The sequence below is a fragment of the Pyrenophora tritici-repentis genome, chromosome 9, assembly GCF_003171515.1.
Source record: "Pyrenophora tritici-repentis strain M4 chromosome 9, whole genome shotgun sequence".
Classification (NCBI taxonomy): domain Eukaryota; kingdom Fungi; phylum Ascomycota; class Dothideomycetes; order Pleosporales; family Pleosporaceae; genus Pyrenophora; species Pyrenophora tritici-repentis.
In genome coordinates this window covers 1,190,033-1,207,023 of record NC_089398.1, presented here as the reverse complement: position 1 = coordinate 1,207,023, position 16,991 = coordinate 1,190,033, and the positions used below count along the sequence as shown (strand labels likewise).

Sequence of the window (16,991 nt, the reverse complement as noted above, 5' to 3'; positions counted from 1 at the left end):
TTATAGCCAAAGACACCAGGTATCTAGGGTCCCGAGTTCGTCATAGGGCTGACCACTTAGCGCTGCCCCTCTCGTCGCTATGGTGATTTTCGCGACCGTCAACAAAGCGGTACACCGTTGGCATCCGGGCCCGCTACCCCAAAACCTGGCTTGGTCCCCTTGAGCTGCATATCGAACAGCCCAACATCTTCACTATTATTATTATTTTGCTAGCATTCGCTTTCTCGCATAGCCTGCTAGCTGTCGTGATTAACCTTCGCTGAAGCTGTAAAATCGTCCATAATGGGCGGCGCAGCGGCCATGGAGCCGCCGTCTGTCTCCATGTCGTGTAAGTTGACATGTGAATTCATGTATGGCATACACACAAAAGCTAACATTCGCAGTCGCCAACAACTTCTGGGGCAAAGATGACGCTGGTGTCGGGCCAATGCTCGACCGCATGCACGCAGCCAAAGTCACCAATGACGAACTCAAAAACTTCTACGCTGCTCGTGCTGCCATTGAAGAAGAGTACTCGCGAAAGCTGCTGAACCTGTCGCGGAAGCAGCTTGGATCCTGCGAAACTGGTACTCTACGTCTGTCATGCGATGTCATCCGGGCCGAGGTCGAATCCATGGGCAAGTCCCACCAGAGCATAGCACACCAAATGAAGACGGAGCTGGAAGAGCCACTTGCTGCGTTTGCCGGTGGAATGAAGGAGCGGAGAAAGATTGTACAGAATGGCATTGAGAAGCTGCTGAAGCTGAAGATGCAGCAGACGGCCACGGTCAACAAGGCCCGCGACCGATACGAGCAAGACTGCCTCAAGATCAAGGGCTTCCTCGCTCAGGCACATATGGTCATGGGTCACGAGGAGCGCAAGAACAAGGCAAAGCTAGAGAAGACACAGATCAACCTGACGACGACCAGCGCCGAATACGAAGCGGCCGTAAAGGTGCTCGAGGAGACGACAGGCAGGTGGAACAGAGACTGGAAAGCCGCGTGTGACAAGTTCCAGGATCTCGAAGAGGAGCGCATCGACTACACCAAGAGCAGCTTGTGGAACTTTGCCAACATCGCCTCGACGGTATGCGTTAGCGACGATGCCTCTTGTGAGAAGATGCGGCTATCACTCGAAGACTGTGACGTAGAAAAGGACATCTTTGGCTTTATCAAGGAGTCTGGAACCGGCCAGGAGATTCCCGACCCGCCAAAGTTCATCAACTTTTGTAGAGGAGATGCCGAGACATCTTCCCAAGTCTCCGAGGATGAGAACTACTCCGTCGCACAGTTCGCGAGGACATTGAATCCGGCCTACCGCGCTTCATCACCAGCGCCATCAACATTTTCATCACATCACGACCCCAAAAATCCGCTGGCACGAGAACTGGGCATCCCGCAAAACACGGCTCCGATAACACAGAACGAAGTCAACGCGCGACCACGACCATCTGCAGATAGGTCACGGAAATCCGTGGATTCATTCCGACAATCTGTAGACAAACCCCGTCAGTCTATAGATTCGTTCCGCCAATCTGTCGACAAACCTCGGCAGTCTACAGATTCGTTCCGCCAATCTGTAGACATGTCGCGACACTCTATAGACATGTCCCGGCAGCCAGTTGAGCTGCCACCACCACAAGCAGAGCCACCGAGACAATATGAGCAGCACCGACAATACGCGGAAGAGCCACAACAATACATGGAAGAGGCGAGATATTATCCAGAAGAGCCACAACAGTATATGGAGGAGCCACGGCAGTATGTGGAACCGCCGCAACAATATGTGGAACCGCCACAGCAATATATGGAACCGCCGCAGCAATATATGGAGGAACCACGGCAATACGTAGAACCACCGCAACAACAGGCTGAACCCCTTCGACAGCACGTGGAGCAACCAAGGAAATCTGTCGAACAAATGAGACAACACATCGAGCAACCAAGACAGCAGGTACAACCTTTGAGGCAACATGTGGAACCACAGCAACAACGTATTGAGCCTTTACGACAACATACTGAACCACCGAGGCAGCATGTGGAGCCACTTCGACAACAGCCAGAGCCACGAAGGCAGCGTATAGAACCCTCGCGACAACAATCAGAGCCACAAAGACAGCCGGTGGAACCAGAACCAGTGCAGCCAGTACAACCGCCTCAGGCCACACGCGCGATCCAACCCGACCCTCGACTTGTGCAAGCCCAACAGGAAGCACGCCAGCAGTATCAGCAAAGTGAGGTCCCACACAATGACTACCCAGCAGATGGAATGACGCAGTTCTGTCGCATTGGCCCCCCATCGGATCGGAGCTCGATCCCAAGTCCCGTTCGACCAGCTAGCCGGGATTCACAGAGTGAATATTCGAACCCTACGTCGTTCTCTAGTATTGAAGCGCCAAGTCCCGCGACGCCCAGCAAACCAGTGCCGCAAGAAATGCCACCATCACCTGCTGAACCTACTCCACCAGAGGAGGGCTCAGTGGCGAAGAAGCGAGGCTTCTTCAATAGCCCTTTTGCACGCAGAAAGAGCAAGCACGAAATAGAACCTCCGCCTCTCGCCTCCAGCAACCGGAACACATGGACGCCTCCTTCACGTCGGAATACACAAGAAAACGTCAGCCCGGTCAGAAACACTCCTAGTCCAACCAAGAGCGTTGCCACTCCAACCAAACTCAACGCCACTCCAGCAAAGCTCAACACCAGCCCAACCAAACTCAATGCCACTCCAGCCAAGCTCAACACCAGCCCGACTAAATTTAGTGCTACTCCAGCCAAGCTCAATACGAGTCCAACTAAATTCAATGCTACTCCGGCCAAGCTAAATACCAGCCCAACAAAAACTTATCCAAGTCCAGCAAGACATTTTATCGGCAGAACTCGTGCTATAGAAAGTGCGCCTCATTCTCCCAGTCCAGAGCCAGACGCGGCTGATCCACGAGCCAATTTCCAGCTGAATGTTGGCAATAATGTGTTCGACGTAGCTTCGCCAGACAAGAAGCAATCGGAAGAGCAGGCAGAACAACAAGAGGAACTTGATCCTATTGCGCAGGCTCTCGAAGAGCTGAGGGGGGTCACCAAACAGGCTTCTGTACGCCAAACAGTCGATGATCGCAAGCAGGCCTCTGTACGCCAAACTGCAGATCGCTACCATGGTCTTGCAACGCCCGCTCCTCCTGCTACGCCTGCAGTGGGCTCAAAGTTGGCTGGTAGTGCTCCAACACCCCTTTCAAACGTCGCTCTGAATGCTGCAAAGCGAGGGACGCCCCCGCCCTCATACGAGACACCTCCCATGTCTCGTCTAGGTGCTCCCAAGCCAGCACACACTTCCCGTGCAATGCAAAAGACCACTCAGATGTATGTCAATCAAAAGGCTAACATGTTCAATACGACCGAGCCCGCTCGCGCTTCCAGTCGAAGCCCTACGAAGCAAGAAGCTCCACGGACAGCCTCACCTGCGCCTGCTCGTGCTGCAAGTCCAAGTCCAAGACCTAGTCCTCTCACCACACAACAAGCGTCACCTCAAAACTCCTACCGTATGGCACAGCCTGCCTCGCCCTCTACCTACCAACCCGTGCAGCGACAAGCTCCATCGCCTTCCACGTACCGGCCTGCGCAGCAACAGGCTCAATCGCCATCTACATTCCAGACTGCACAACGGCAGCAGCCACCTGCAGCTCAGCCTGTGCAAAGGCAGCAGCCACCTGCAGCTCAGCCTGTGCAAAGGCAGCAGCCACCCGCAGCTCAGCCTGTACAAAGGCCGCAATCACGAGCAGCTCAGCCTGTGCAAAGGCAGCAGCCACCTGCAGCTCAGCCTGTGCAAAGGCAGCAGCCACCCGCAGCTCAGCCTGTACAAAGGCCGCAATCACGAGCAGCACAGTCGTCACCGCGTCCACAGTCTGTAGTCCAACCAGCACCAAAGCCTGTAGCCCAACCTGTAACTCAGCCCGCAGCTCAACCTGCGCCGCGTGCACAGCCGCAAGTCTCCCGACCTGCATCGAGGCAGCAGCAACAAGCCCCACAACCCTCTCGACCTGCATCGAGGCAGCAGCAACAACCTCCACAAGCATCCCCTGCAGCCTCATTCAGTCGAACAGCATCACCAAATCCCTATGCTCCCTCCAACGTCGGAGGCAGACCGCGGGCGCAAACCGCCACGTCAACAGCTCAAGCCTATGGTACACCCGTAGGACGCAATTCGTACTCATCCACCCGCGGACCATCGCCAAGCGTCAACACCACGCCACGTACTGCATCACCTCTGCCGCCACAGCAACCTCCACAGCAGCAACAGCCACCACAGCCATCACAGCCTCAACAACCACAGCAGCCCCCTCAACCAGCGTTTGCACAATCCCAATCTCGCCCACAGTCTCGTGCAGCTCCTCTCTCTCGAACCGCGAGCCCCAACCCCCAGTTCCGCCAATCTAACGATCGGCCACCCAGTTCTCGTGGAAGCGACAGGACAGTCGCCCCTTCTATTGCGGGTAGCGTGCGCGGTGATGGCAGTGTCTATGGAGGAAGTCAATTTGGGGGTAGTGTGCGTGGCAGACCGCCCAGTGCTCGACCGCAGAGCTCGTACATGAGCAGTGCAGGAAGTGAGTTTGGCTTCGACGCAGGATCTGGAAGCTCAGTAAGGGCCGAGTCCAGGACCCGTAGTAAGAGCCTGGCCGAGCCCAAGAACTACAACAGTCAGGGCAGATTGATATTGAACTATTGTAAGTGGTCACATTTGGTGCATTTTGTTTGATAGGTTTGCTAACGCCCGATACAGCTCGCGCAATGTACTCGTATGCAGCTCAGATTCCCGAAGAATTGGGATTCCAAAAGGGCGATATTCTCGCTGTTTTGAGGTTGCAGGATGATGGATGGTGGGAGGCTGAGGCAGTTGGCAAGCAAGGCCGACCAGGTCTTGTGCCGTCAAACTACCTCCAGCCATGCTAAGTGTTCGGAGTATGCAGGTATAATAGGAAGGGGTAAGAGGTTACCGGTGTTTCGACCACTCCGTTTTGTTGAGATGTTGTTTTGTTTCTGATTTAGCGACTTGATTGCACATACCCTCGTTCGTTGTACGCTAGGTGTTGGGGTATCTGACGTTTGGTTACGATGATGTTGGATGAAGACGAGGTTCACGTAGCGACTGACAAATTGTACATACCGCCTACGTTGACACATATCTCTATACTATCCCATCCATTCATCCCTCCTTATATACCACACATCTTCACCTGACCATGCGCTCTCCCGGCTCCCGACATTCCGCACCCTCATACTCCTTCACCTTTATTAACCCGCCCCTCCCCAGCCACGCCAATTCCCACTGCTCCCTCTCCTCCCCCCTTCCCACAACCCTAGTAATCTCCCGCCTTAACCAAATTTCCGCACTTTCCCTTTCCAACCCGCTAATCTCACTACACCACCCCTTCCCCTTCCGCCACAACCCTTCCAGCCTAACAAATCCCTCTCTCTCCTCTTTCTCAAACAAAACCTTGGGATCCATACTGATTAGACCAGCCTCCCAGTTCCCTGTGTCAAAGCGCATCATCTGCTGCACCATCTCTGCCTTCCACGCTGAAATAGCAAACTGTCGGCCAGGGAAATCACTCGCTTTCTCCCCTTCCCGCTCCCGTGTGCGGTCTTCTTCTTCATCTGCTATGATGCGAGCGATAGTTTCTCCTAGGGCCGTTGCTGCACCCCCCTCATCCACACCATTACTCAAGTCAAAGAGGATGTATGACTTCCCTAATTCTCCAGCCCGGTGAATACTTCCATTAGAAGAAGGGTGGAAATAAAGTTCCGCTCGATCCCCTAGTCCACAGAAAACAACATGCTTTCCTAAGCGGCTTGTGTCTGCTGCGAGAGGAGAAAAGGTGGTAGGAGGGAATGCAGTGGCGGGGTGAATTTCTATTGAAAATTCGTGCTTCTTTAGGAAGCGTTCTTGTGGTTGAAAGGTGATTTCCATGCTGTCTTCTGAGAGGTAAGGGCGAGCTTGGGGGAGGCAGATAGCATCAAGGAAGGCGATGAGGGGGAGGAGGCGGCGGGTTTGTCGGTTTGTTAGAGACATTTTATGTAGGTAGGCTAGTTTCGCTTTTTTTTCCTTGTTGTTTTTCGTCTGCTCTCTCTTGTATGATCTCGAGAGATGATGGAGCAATGCAGGGGATTTCTGAGATATATACTTACTGAAGTGTGGAAACATAGTGCTGGAGGGTATATGTTAGAATCTCAACCATGGTTCGAAAACTTCAGTTGGCGGATACAAAGTGGGTTTGCGACCACTGGCAGCGCTTGGATGTAAGAGCCTTCTGGTGGACTGAAAATGTGCTCAAGGACTCCATAGTGTATAAATTCGTACCATGAAATTTAATGAGAAAGAAATTCGTATGGGTATCTACCCAACCGGACGCCTAGTATAACACTGAATTACCATAAGTTTTTCCTGTACTACTCGTCGTACGTGTTCTGGTACGGATCTCCATCATCAATGTCATCATCCTCGCCGTTATCAAAGTACTGCTCGGCGTTGTAATCGTCATCAGACTCCTCTGAGTCGGTCGATGCGGCGGAATAATTATCATCCTCGCCAACCGCTTCGGGCTTTTCCTCGTCTGCGTCTTCCTCTTCCTCTTCCTCTTCGACCTCTTCATCTCCCTCCTCTTCAGCACGGGCTTTTGCTTCAGTGTTCTTATCCTCTGCTGACTTGATCATGCGCTCGATTTCCGACAGGGGGTTGACCTGGGTACCACCCAGTGTCCTACGCTTCTTAGTCGGGTTACCGTCGGTGTGTGTGCCGTCTAATAAGGATCGCAGTTCCGCAGGGAAAAGGTCGACAACTGTAAATTATGAGCCAATAACCGACCATCCCTACTCAGCGGAACTCACCGTATGGCCGTTCATCTAGTTTTGGCAATCTTCTCCGCACCTTCAAGTACTTGGCAGAGTATGTCTGGTTGCCGGTAAAGGGATCGAACAAAGTAGCTTCGGTGGGTGCTGGCTCGCTGGCCTTGCGCTTTAGGCCGTCCTTCATGCCATCGTTCAGGAGTGTGTAGAATGGACCCTCGTGTACGCGATCGCGGAATGAAAGATGATGTCTAACCATGTCTGCCTCGTCGTCGGTTGGCGGCGGCGCCTGGGGAGGTGGTCTGTCCTGTATATGTCTTAGTGGTTGATCCATAGGTGCGTCATGATATATGCTGCGAAGCTGCTGTAGATGCGACTACGAATGTGACTTGAGAAGAGGTGACGCATAATAACGAGACAAGATAGTCTGGATGGCGATGGTCCGTAAAAAAGACAAGCAGATGCTTACAGGAAAACGCTCGGCAGGGCCCTTCTGGATTTCGAGGCCACTCAGATCCCAGTTGAGCTCTGTGCCAGCAATGGTTACTGTCCCTCGCACGGGATTGAATGCGCCCCCACGTCCACCGCCGCGACCACCCCTCCCTCCTCTTGCTGGCGGCATGTTGAATCACTTTTCTCCTAAAATGCGCGTGGTTATAGGACTACCTTAGGTTAAAAATCGTGCCTGAGGCGTCGTCAGGCGAGAGTCTTGGGGATGTAGCGGAGTCGGAAATTATTTGGGGAGCAGCTGCAGCTTTTACCGGGATAACTACTTAAGTAGCCGACTAGGGCGAGGTGGGGCCCCAAAGGCGAGCTTGCACCCCGCCTTGTGCTCTCCCTTATCCAAACAGTCTGCATCTTAATAGATTAACCTACAGACTTCCTTTTGAAGAACAAGGCATCTGCACCGTAAGTATCCTCTGGCAGTGGCCTGGACCGATCTGCAAGCATACACGTTGAGAAACTTCAGCCTCACCGTACATCAGACTGCTAGTGACGCGTCTAGTGCTCGATACACTACGCGTTATCACATGAGCGGGGGCTAGAACTTTCCTTCACAGTCTATCCGCCACAATAGACTAGGAATACCAAGAGCGTCAAGGTCCCGACTTAATCCATCTCTGCTATCAACGCGCATTAAGCAAACGTCCAGAATGGCAGCAGCTACTTCTGTACTCGGTGAGCTCTCGGAGCATCTGCAAAAGGTCGACCAAGATCCTACCACCGAGCTGGATGCAGATCTACTTGAGCGATGCGAGCTCTTCACAAACACCTCTGAATATCGGTCTCAAATATGGAAAGAGACAAGACCGCTCTTCCTCCAGATCGCCGCCTTGCTACCAAAGCTACAGCAAGATCCATCGCGACTGACGCATTTCATCCTCAAGCTCGCCGAGCCATATCGCTTCGAGGATATCAAAGACGTCGAGTTCGAGATTGGCCTGGACCTTCAAGCGATCCCATTTCACAATCTCATCCTCACATTGCTCGAGAAAGCCACCACCAGTAGCACTGATGCCCAAGCGCTTGCAAATCGACCGGCAGTCATGTTGGCCATCGTCCGTCTGTGGTTGTGCACTCAAGATGCTGGAGTAGCAAGCCAAGCCGAGAATCTTCTCACATCGCTCCTTGGCATATCGAAGAACGAGCCGGTTTCCATGGACGGCAAGTCAACCCTGCACACTTATGGTACTGGCCCCGTTTGGCGGCGACTGTTCAGTGACCGCGATATCAGCTCGTTGTACTACCATTATACCTCACTCAAACAGCTTATATCGCCGCCTCTACCACTTCTGAACAAGCGAGACAAGACTATAGCACAAGCTAGGTTATTGTCATGGCTACCACGCGTCGCCGCAATGGACTGGAATGCTGTCGTTTCTGCATACGGACTCAACGTTGAGCGGGAAGTGGGTCTAAAGGAGGGTCAGGGCTTACTTCACTATGCTGCACTCAAGATGGTCGATACCCAGGACGATATGCTGATGCATATGACCCTTATCCAGTTCTACAGCATTCTTATTACCAGGGTAAAGGCCTCGCCTCATCTATCACACTACAACTCGAGTCTCGCTCTAGACTTCTTGAAAGAGGAAGGCATCCACAGAGGCCTTATCGACTTTCATACCTCGGAAAACCCCAGCATCGATCACTCGTTCTTGAGCAGCCGGATAGCACAGTACATTAGCGACTACGCTGTACATTACCCTGAAAACTTTGAGAATAGCGAGGAGATGCCTGTCATTCGGAACTACGTCCACCGAAACATCCGGAAATGTGAGGCAAGCGATCTGAATGTCATTGCTTCGATGCCAAGATCGACGCTAGTCCCACAGCGGGCTTCGGGGCCAGCCTGGGATGATTGTGTCATTGCAGACATGCCAATCACAAGAACGAACCAGGATGCTCTGAAGACGCTTGCAACCGTCTTCCGCGGACCGCCAAAGGAGGAAATCACATTCCCGCAGACCGAGACTATTGGCTCCGACTCTAAACGCACACAGACCGAAGCAATCTACGCGCGACTCATCACCGCTCTCTTCTACAGTAAGAAACCCACCATGTTCGCTGATATCACCACACATATGGAAACCATCGCCATGAAAGAAAACGCACTTGCTGCTCTTGCTATTGTCAGCGCCCTGATCAACTCTTCGTGGTCTACCGAAACCCCGTCAGATGTACCTTCTAACGACCTGACATACGCTCGACTTAACACCTTCCCGAAATCCGGTCTTGATGTCATCCTGGATCCTAGTATCAGCGGCGGAGTTCTCCCCTCGTTGCTCCTACCCGCTACAACCTTCTCGAGCCTCGTTGGCGGCCGCGGCGACCCAGAGAATGCGGCGTATGTTGTCGCGACGGCAAAGTTTGAAGTTCTCAAATCCCTTGGAAAGAAACTTGAAGAGGAATCTGGTAGGCCGGACGTTCTTGCTATAGTCAGGAGGAGAGTAGGCGAGGGTGTTTGGGGAGAGAGTGGGACCGTAGGGAGCAGGATCGGTACGCTGGAGATGTGATAGATTAACATATGCTAGAGTAAGAGGACCGAGTGTTAACTTCAGTGATGCAGCACAATTTAGCATGAATATTAGTTAATCTTTCCCACTGCAATGCAGCGACAGAGTAGCAGCGCTTATGTGTCAAAATAAGAATAACATGCCTCTCTTGTACCTATCTCACAACTAAGCAAAAGCTCTCATAACACTGTGATAAAAAATTCAAATGCTACCTACCTTTATACTATTGTCTCTAGTATCTTAAAAAAAGATGCAAAAAAAAGAACCTGGGATATCCAACTGCAGCCGGACGAAAACAAGTGCTGATGAGAGTGGGACTCGACTGCAATGCATATAGTTATTAGTAAACAAGCTAACTCAACACTTATCATATAAGGTCAGACTTACACCCACGCCACTTTCGTGACCAGGAAATTGTGTTAAGAAACCTTAACCTGGCGCCATAACCAACTCGGCCATCTCACCATTATGTGATTTTGATGACTAATTCTCGCGTTTAGACGTATTTAGTCATGCCGGCAATATTCCTATCAATCTGCGAATGAATTCAGGTGCAGGGTGCAGGGTGGGAGGAATTTTTGTGTGGGCAGCATGGCTGGGTTGGTACGGGTGGGTCTGCTGCGGGTAGAAGCGATGCGGACTTTGCGAAAACAGATACGCAGGGGAAGAATGACGATGGGAGTATAAGGAAGTAGAATATGTTAGGCTAATAGATTTACAAGTATATTTTTTATAGCGAAAAAAAAGATATACAGAGGCAAGTAGGTAGGTAGGCAATTTACAGCCACATTCGACGTCATCGCACTAAGTTAACACTAAGTACAGTCTACGAGGAAACCTTAACCCACTTCTATTTCTCTTTCTCTCTCACCGTATTTCTATTTCTATTTGTCAGTAGCACTGGAAAGGGGGAGAATCGTGATGTATTAGGTGCTACGGAGGAAAGATCTATATAGACATGAGGTCACGCGCTAAACCTCTATAGGACTAGCGCGGGAGTGAGGGAAAGGTGAGATGGATCGCGCCTCGGGCAGAATACCTGAGGGCCATGGCTGACATTATTCATCCTATCTTCATGCGAAATCTGGACAAAAAAAGGATTTCTAGGCCTGGCAAGAATCAAACTTGCATCTCCCGCTTCACTTCCACCTCCCGTCTTGTAGGCGGGGAACACTGAACACCTGAGATAGAGTGGGAGGTGGAGATAGTGTGCAGGTACCTTACCACTAGACTACGGGCCCTATTTCTTTTCCTTGATGGTTAAATGAACAGTTAGTAAGAATGTATGACTGTGGGCTTTGAGAGAGGTTGCGGGCACTTTGCGTAAGTAAGTGCGGATGGTGAAAGTGAGAGAGCGTGTAGCTTAGCTTAAACACAATGTTAATTTTCGTCAGCCATGCTCTGTGATCTGATGTGTTGAGTATACCTTAGTATACTTGCAAGGAAAGCTGAAACTACCTATCAACTCTTGCAATAAACGTACTAATAGACTAGGTTTTGACGTTGGTGTCTCAATTGATATACCAAAAGCTGCGCAGTATATCTACTATTATGGAGCCAGAAGATGCAACGATAATCAAGACACAAAAGTGTCCCATCCTGACATGCCTAGACGTCTACATCCCTTGATATTTGCACAACTTCTCGATAGTATTCTATCTTAAAATTTCTCTCTATCGCTTTTTTCGCGTCTTTCCCACGTGTAACGCGCGTATATATGTACAGTCCCGGCCCCCTCTCACGAACCGTGGTACACTCCCCTACGCGACCCAAACCCCCAACTCGTGCGTGCAACCACACATCTACCCTTACCCCACCTACTACCTGTATCTTCACTCAAATACCATCCTCCAATTTAAACTACTATCAAACAACACAGCACAGGACACATGGCCCGGTCAAGGCGCTCGTGCGATATTATCCCGCTTTAAGCGTCGCCCTCTCTTCCGGCCCAAGGATTCACACCACAGTCTCGTGGCTTTCTGCATCGGAATGCCCCCAGACACGTAGTGTGAAAACTTGGATAGAACTGAAGTAGCAACGCTTAGTTTCTGTGGATATACTAGTACGGGAGATGGGAGTTCGAGTCTTCCTGTGTCCAATTCTTTTTTTCGCGGGGGTTTGGCTAGTCAGGGCTTCCATGTTTGACCGTGTGATAATAGATTGTGAGGCCTCTATAAGTATTCAACCCGTCTGCGTATTTAGTACATATGTCAAGGATTTCCGGGTGTCGCGAAAGTCTAGGTGTGACAAACTGAGTGCTTTTCCTTTGTGGTTTTTAATCTTTGATATCTAGTTTTCTCTTTTGCTATTAACCGGATTACACATTACACATTACACATTACACATTACACATTACACATTGTATCTAAAAGATAATATCAACACCTTCGCGACTTCATCCAAGGACCCCATCAAGCTCTCACGCCTAAGTACAGCGCTGATTCTCATAGTTCCACTTAAAAGCAGTCATGAGACCGTAAAAGTGAGCCAGCGCGCTCAAAACGATGAAGACATGAAAGATCTGGTGCGAGGAACCCAAGATGTCGTATTTCTTGGGCTTTGAACATTCCGGGAAATGCATCTGTCAGGCTTGTTAGCAACAGTGTTTCTACATGTAGAAAGAGTAACCGCGATCTTAACAGCCATACCGCATAAAATGCCACACCAGCAAGTACAAGAACACCCTCGAGATAATAATAACGTAGACCACTCTGCTGATCCATCTGACTATAAGTGAAGATGGTAGCGCCATGAATAATCGGCGCAAAAGCTGAGAAGCCAGTGGCAATGAAGGTCGACAAGCGCAGAGTCCTCCACTTTGAACCCTGGAGGCTCGGATGGATCACGGCAGTCACGGTCAGTGCTCCAAGAGTGATGATCTAAAAGAACAATCAGCGCCCACACCACCCCTCTATTTCCCCTGAACGTACCATAGTCCAATACAGCTTCTGAAGATGCGGTTCGCAGTAAAACCCAAAATACAGGCCCGGTACGAAAGAGCCTACAATCTGCATCACGATAGCCACAAAGTCCAGGCGAACGCACAGACTCTCATAGGCTTGCGAATGACACAGTAGCGTGTGATATGCCGCTGAAGTACCAAAGCATATCACACAGACGGTGAGGTAGATTCGAAAGACTAGTTCATCTGTCCAGGACGCGTGCGGGAATTGCGAATTGAAGTACTTCCCAAAGGAGTAGCTGCAGAGCAGCGCGGTGATTGCTGGGATCAGGTGCGTGTATATGTTGACAGTCTCGTTGTGGGGGTACGCTAGGCTGCGGAGGCACAGTGGTATCGATTTTGTTACGGGTCGAAATCCGGTAATGATGTAAGGGTTTTGCGCGTACCATGCCGGTACTTGGTCGCGGGTTAGGAGCTTGTACGACATCTCAGGGGGTGTCGAGGTTTTGGTGTCGGTGCGACGATCGGTACGGTTGCTTGCGCCACGAGCCATTCCCGACAATGTCTTGAGCGAGCTTGAGCAGCCTCGCGGGTGTGTAATTTTCAAGTAAAAGTTGTGTTTAATCGTCGTTCGTTCATTGTTTATTTGCGGTGGCTGGGCGTGGGTCGCTGATCCCGTCTAGGCTGAGCGTACCATGGAATACGATGATGACCCTGTCGGGAAATGTCGGTGTCAACAAGAGGATAGATGACGGTGGATAAAGTGACAAGAAAGTATGTTGCATAAAAATGTACGACTATATGGCTATGCGCTCTGACAACTACCTGGAAATCGTTGTGTCAACACACTGAGCCTGGATGCGGGGTATCCTGTTCAACTATCGCCTTATGAACTTGATGATCATGAGACCCGATGCGCAAAGCAAACGCCTGCGTGTGTTCACCAAACTCTTCCAACTCTTTCCAAGAATTTACTCGAGTAGTGAAGATCTCATCGGAAAGGGTGTGGTGTTGATGATACATGACGCAACAAACCTGTGGGTCGGGAAACAACCTTTTCCATCTCCACCATGACATCACAAATAATGTGCGCCATCATGTCATCGCGATTATAACAATGCCATAACCCACAGGAACCCCTCTTTCATCAACACACTCTTCCTCGCTCTTCAGCATACAAACTTCATATACACCTCTCACAAATCCCAATACCCTTACTCAACCATCATGCCTCGCAACGGAGACGGATCCTCTGACAACGGCCCCATTGAGGGTCAGGACATCATCCACGGCAACTCTGGTGACGTATGTCACCTTCAAACAACCTTCTCTTTACTTTCCCCCTAACATGACCATAGGCCACCCTGCAGCACGCGAAAAACAACGTCGCTCCCATGCCCGAGATCGAGAAGGGCGAAGGTACGTCAACACCCCACCCCACCATTACCCCAGACACACCAAAAAGAAAAGACAGTTACCAGAAAACAAAAGAAATATCAAGCTGACGGAGACATCCAGGAATCGAAGGCATGAATGCTTCAGGCGGTGGTGACATGCCGAAGAAAGGCCATACCGGCCAAGGTGCGCCAGCATCCGACTCGAATAAGCCCGCGCCTGTCGACCAGGTTACCAAGTAAACTCGCCCCTACCAGCCAGAGAGAGAAATAGCGAAAGGGATGGACAGCGAATACAGCATTAGGCCGTTGGATGTGCAGGCTACAGAACAACAAGCAAGGGAGTGATAATCCATCGCGGCCACCGAGTGACATCGGCCGACCAGCGTGCATGCGAGTCCAGTCGAGCCTAGCCTAGCCCCCCACAGATAACGGAATGAATATAGCAAAAATGTAAAATCCGCATCGACAAATGCCCCTTCCAAGTGTCTTGTCCCTGCTCTAGATCTCCGTCGTGTGGGGCGGAAGAGCGAGGAGAAGAGAGAGCGGTGTAGATCTCATGTCGTGTTCGCCTTCTTTCCCACCCCCTCGCACATCAGCGTCCCCCTCGTTCGGAGCCCGGAAGTGTGGGTTTGACGTGGGCATGGGTGTGGGCGTTGGCATGTGTAGTGAGTGGGTAAGCGAGTACAACATCCATGCTTCTCTCACCGCACACACAATAGATACGTACACTACACGGGGCACACACACGTTTGCAAACCCAAAAAACAAAGTTGGCTTTCCAAAAAACCTCGTCATAGCAGCTGGTAAGGGGGGGTTGCTGATCCCACCCATTAGACCCCATCTGCGACAGACAAAAGAGACGGATCGTGAGTTTGTTAGTTGGGGCTAAATGACGGTGGAGGTGTTATGCGGCATCAGCCTGCATCTGCAAGGCGGTCTCGCCCCCAAGGTAGGTAGGGCGGAGACGTGGAAAAGTGGAGGATTAGGTTCCCTTAGCGTTAGAAGAGGGGAGAACCGTGGAGAATGAGTGACGATGGGCCGGGCGCGAACCAGCTCAACAAAAAAAAAAGACGCACATACACCCACACCGGAAGGCAAACAGGGGAGACAAATAGAGAGAAACAAAGAGAATCAAAGGTTCACGATAGCTGAAGAGAGGTCGCATGAATGAACAATAAAAATCGTGGTATTTTGGCTAGACAATGGCACCAGCCCTTGGTGTATCTTGCATGCCATTTGTCCTATCCAGGAAGTGATATCCAGGAAGTTATACCGCAATCTGAAGAAAATCTGTTACTACATAATACACGATACACGCTCAAGACTCCGTCCTACTCCGGGTTGTGAGCCCACATGCCAGTTTTCCCATCCTAGTACCCTGTCTAACCTCAAAGATCCGTTCTTACGCCCACCCAGTTGTCTAGACTTGGAAGACCTCGTCAGTCGTGATCCACAGTCGCCCTTGACTGACTCAGCTTGATCCTTCAACCCCTCACTGAGTCTCAAGACGGCCTCGATGCTAAAATTGTCCCGCTGCGAGGGCCTCGTCGCTAACCGAAGTTGCGCCAGAGGCACTCTGCAAGTCGTTGAACTTTGCATCAAAGCTGTCCAGAAGCCCGTAAGAGTTTGAATGAAAGCTTTGTTCATACAAGTTTGAGTTGAAGATATCGACTGAAGAAGGGTCCACCATAGTAAAAGCGGGCTCCACTGGAGAAGTGGTTGTTGAACAACGCTTTGAGGCTTGGTCGAAGTCGAAGAGGTCTTCCATGGCGGGCTTCTCGTCGACTGGATCGTAAGGTTGAAGAGCGAAAGGTAGGCAAAGATCGCCGGTAGTGAGGTCCCCGAATTCGACTGACACTGCAGGTCGCACAATACCGCGGCAGAGTATTGTGTCGAGTCGAATTCGGAAGTAAACTCAAAGCTTGAATTAGGCGTCTCTGGTTGGCAAGAGGAGTCACGGGGTGAGTCCATCGAGTCCATAGATTCGGGGCTGGGGAAGGAGGTTGGGATCTGGGCTGGGCAGATGGTGTCTAAAGGTTCCGTGGGTGGTGTGGAGAGGTCAAAGACTGGCTGAGGGGTCTCGCCAGGATACTTTGAGCGGTAGAAGTTGAGCTCGGCTTCCATCTGCGCCATCTTTTGTTTGTAGGCCTGCATACTGGCTTCGAGCTCATCCTTCTCCGTCTGGAGCACTTCGTACTCTTGTCGCTTGCGTTCCCGTGAGTTGTGGGCGGCGAGGCGGTTGCGCTTCACACGTTCGATGCGCCGTTGCTCCTTCTCGTCCTCGGTCTTGGCACGCTTGCGTGGGGGTAGGCTAGTCTTTGGTTCAGGGAGGACTTGGCCCCACGACTTGCGCTTTTTGACTGGTTTTGAGCCACTTTGGCTCTCGGGCGCCGGGGTGTGTGAGGGCTCTGACGAGCTGGATGAGTGTTGTGCGGGTGAAGGGGAGTTGTCATAGCCCTCGATCATCTCCAGCTTGATGGTGGTGGGCATCATGGCTTCTTGCTGTGGTGGGGGCAGGGGTGTCGAGATCATTGCTGGGTTGGTGATTGTTTGAGAAAATAGGGTAGAGTCGAAGGTGTGTTGTTCTGCCATGGTGAAGTCAAAAGATAGTGGGGAGGGGTGGGCATAGTGCGTGATTATTACTATGGCCCGGGGCTGTGCTGAAGAGGACAGAGTGGCATTTCGGACCCTTTAATAGGCAGCTGCCAAGGGCACTCACAGCCCTGGTAAGCTAGGCTGCATGGGGGAGGCGCTAAATTGAGTGCAGGTCCGACACCCTCGTACGCTAGGCACTCAGCCGCGGGCCGCCCACAGTTTCACTACCCAAGTCAGGGGAGGGAAAGGGTGCGCTGCAACGCT

At 51.3% G+C, this 16,991-nt stretch overlaps 7 protein-coding genes across 7 annotated transcripts; 3 read left to right on the top strand and 4 right to left on the bottom strand.

Annotated features, from left to right (window-relative positions):
* Window positions 1–282: 282 nt before the first annotated feature.
* Window positions 283–4,920, top strand: PtrM4_148310 (SH3 domain containing protein; the record flags this gene model as incomplete). The annotated part of the gene is made up of 4 exons (XM_066109949.1): window positions 283–328; window positions 384–1,261; window positions 1,403–4,694; window positions 4,751–4,920. The coding sequence occupies 4 exons, from the start codon at window positions 283–285 to the stop codon at window positions 4,918–4,920; spliced, it is 4,386 nt and encodes a 1,461-aa protein (XP_065959932.1).
* Window positions 4,921–5,200: 280 nt separating this feature from the next.
* PtrM4_148300 (Atrophin-1 multi-domain protein) lies at window positions 5,201–6,040 on the bottom strand (the record flags this gene model as incomplete). The annotated part of the gene is made up of 1 exon (XM_001938701.1): window positions 5,201–6,040. One exon carries the CDS (start codon window positions 6,038–6,040, stop codon window positions 5,201–5,203), a length of 840 nt encoding a protein of 279 aa, XP_001938736.1.
* A 377-nt stretch (window positions 6,041–6,417) lies between these two features.
* Window positions 6,418–7,435, bottom strand: PtrM4_148290 (RNA-pol-3-Rpc31 domain containing protein; the record flags this gene model as incomplete). Its single annotated transcript, XM_066109948.1, has 4 exons — window positions 6,418–6,570; window positions 6,709–6,806; window positions 6,856–7,120; window positions 7,283–7,435. 4 exons carry the CDS (start codon window positions 7,433–7,435, stop codon window positions 6,418–6,420), a joined length of 669 nt encoding a protein of 222 aa, XP_065959931.1.
* Window positions 7,436–7,967: 532 nt separating this feature from the next.
* PtrM4_148280 (uncharacterized protein) lies at window positions 7,968–9,830 on the top strand (the record flags this gene model as incomplete). The annotated part of the gene is made up of 1 exon (XM_001938703.1): window positions 7,968–9,830. One exon carries the CDS (start codon window positions 7,968–7,970, stop codon window positions 9,828–9,830), a length of 1,863 nt encoding a protein of 620 aa, XP_001938738.1.
* Window positions 9,831–12,258: 2,428 nt separating this feature from the next.
* PtrM4_148270 (membrane protein, hemolysin III protein) lies at window positions 12,259–13,288 on the bottom strand (the record flags this gene model as incomplete). The annotated part of the gene is made up of 3 exons (XM_001938704.1): window positions 12,259–12,414; window positions 12,482–12,712; window positions 12,764–13,288. The coding sequence occupies 3 exons, from the start codon at window positions 13,286–13,288 to the stop codon at window positions 12,259–12,261; spliced, it is 912 nt and encodes a 303-aa protein (XP_001938739.1).
* A 674-nt stretch (window positions 13,289–13,962) lies between these two features.
* On the top strand, window positions 13,963–14,372 carry PtrM4_148260 (Protamine-P2 multi-domain protein; the record flags this gene model as incomplete). The annotated part of the gene is made up of 3 exons (XM_001938705.2): window positions 13,963–14,040; window positions 14,094–14,154; window positions 14,254–14,372. The coding sequence occupies 3 exons, from the start codon at window positions 13,963–13,965 to the stop codon at window positions 14,370–14,372; spliced, it is 258 nt and encodes an 85-aa protein (XP_001938740.1).
* A 1,279-nt stretch (window positions 14,373–15,651) lies between these two features.
* On the bottom strand, window positions 15,652–16,724 carry PtrM4_148250 (bZIP-2 multi-domain protein; the record flags this gene model as incomplete). Its single annotated transcript, XM_066109947.1, has 2 exons — window positions 15,652–15,917; window positions 15,989–16,724. The coding sequence occupies 2 exons, from the start codon at window positions 16,722–16,724 to the stop codon at window positions 15,652–15,654; spliced, it is 1,002 nt and encodes a 333-aa protein (XP_065959930.1).
* Window positions 16,725–16,991: the final 267 nt, after the last annotated feature.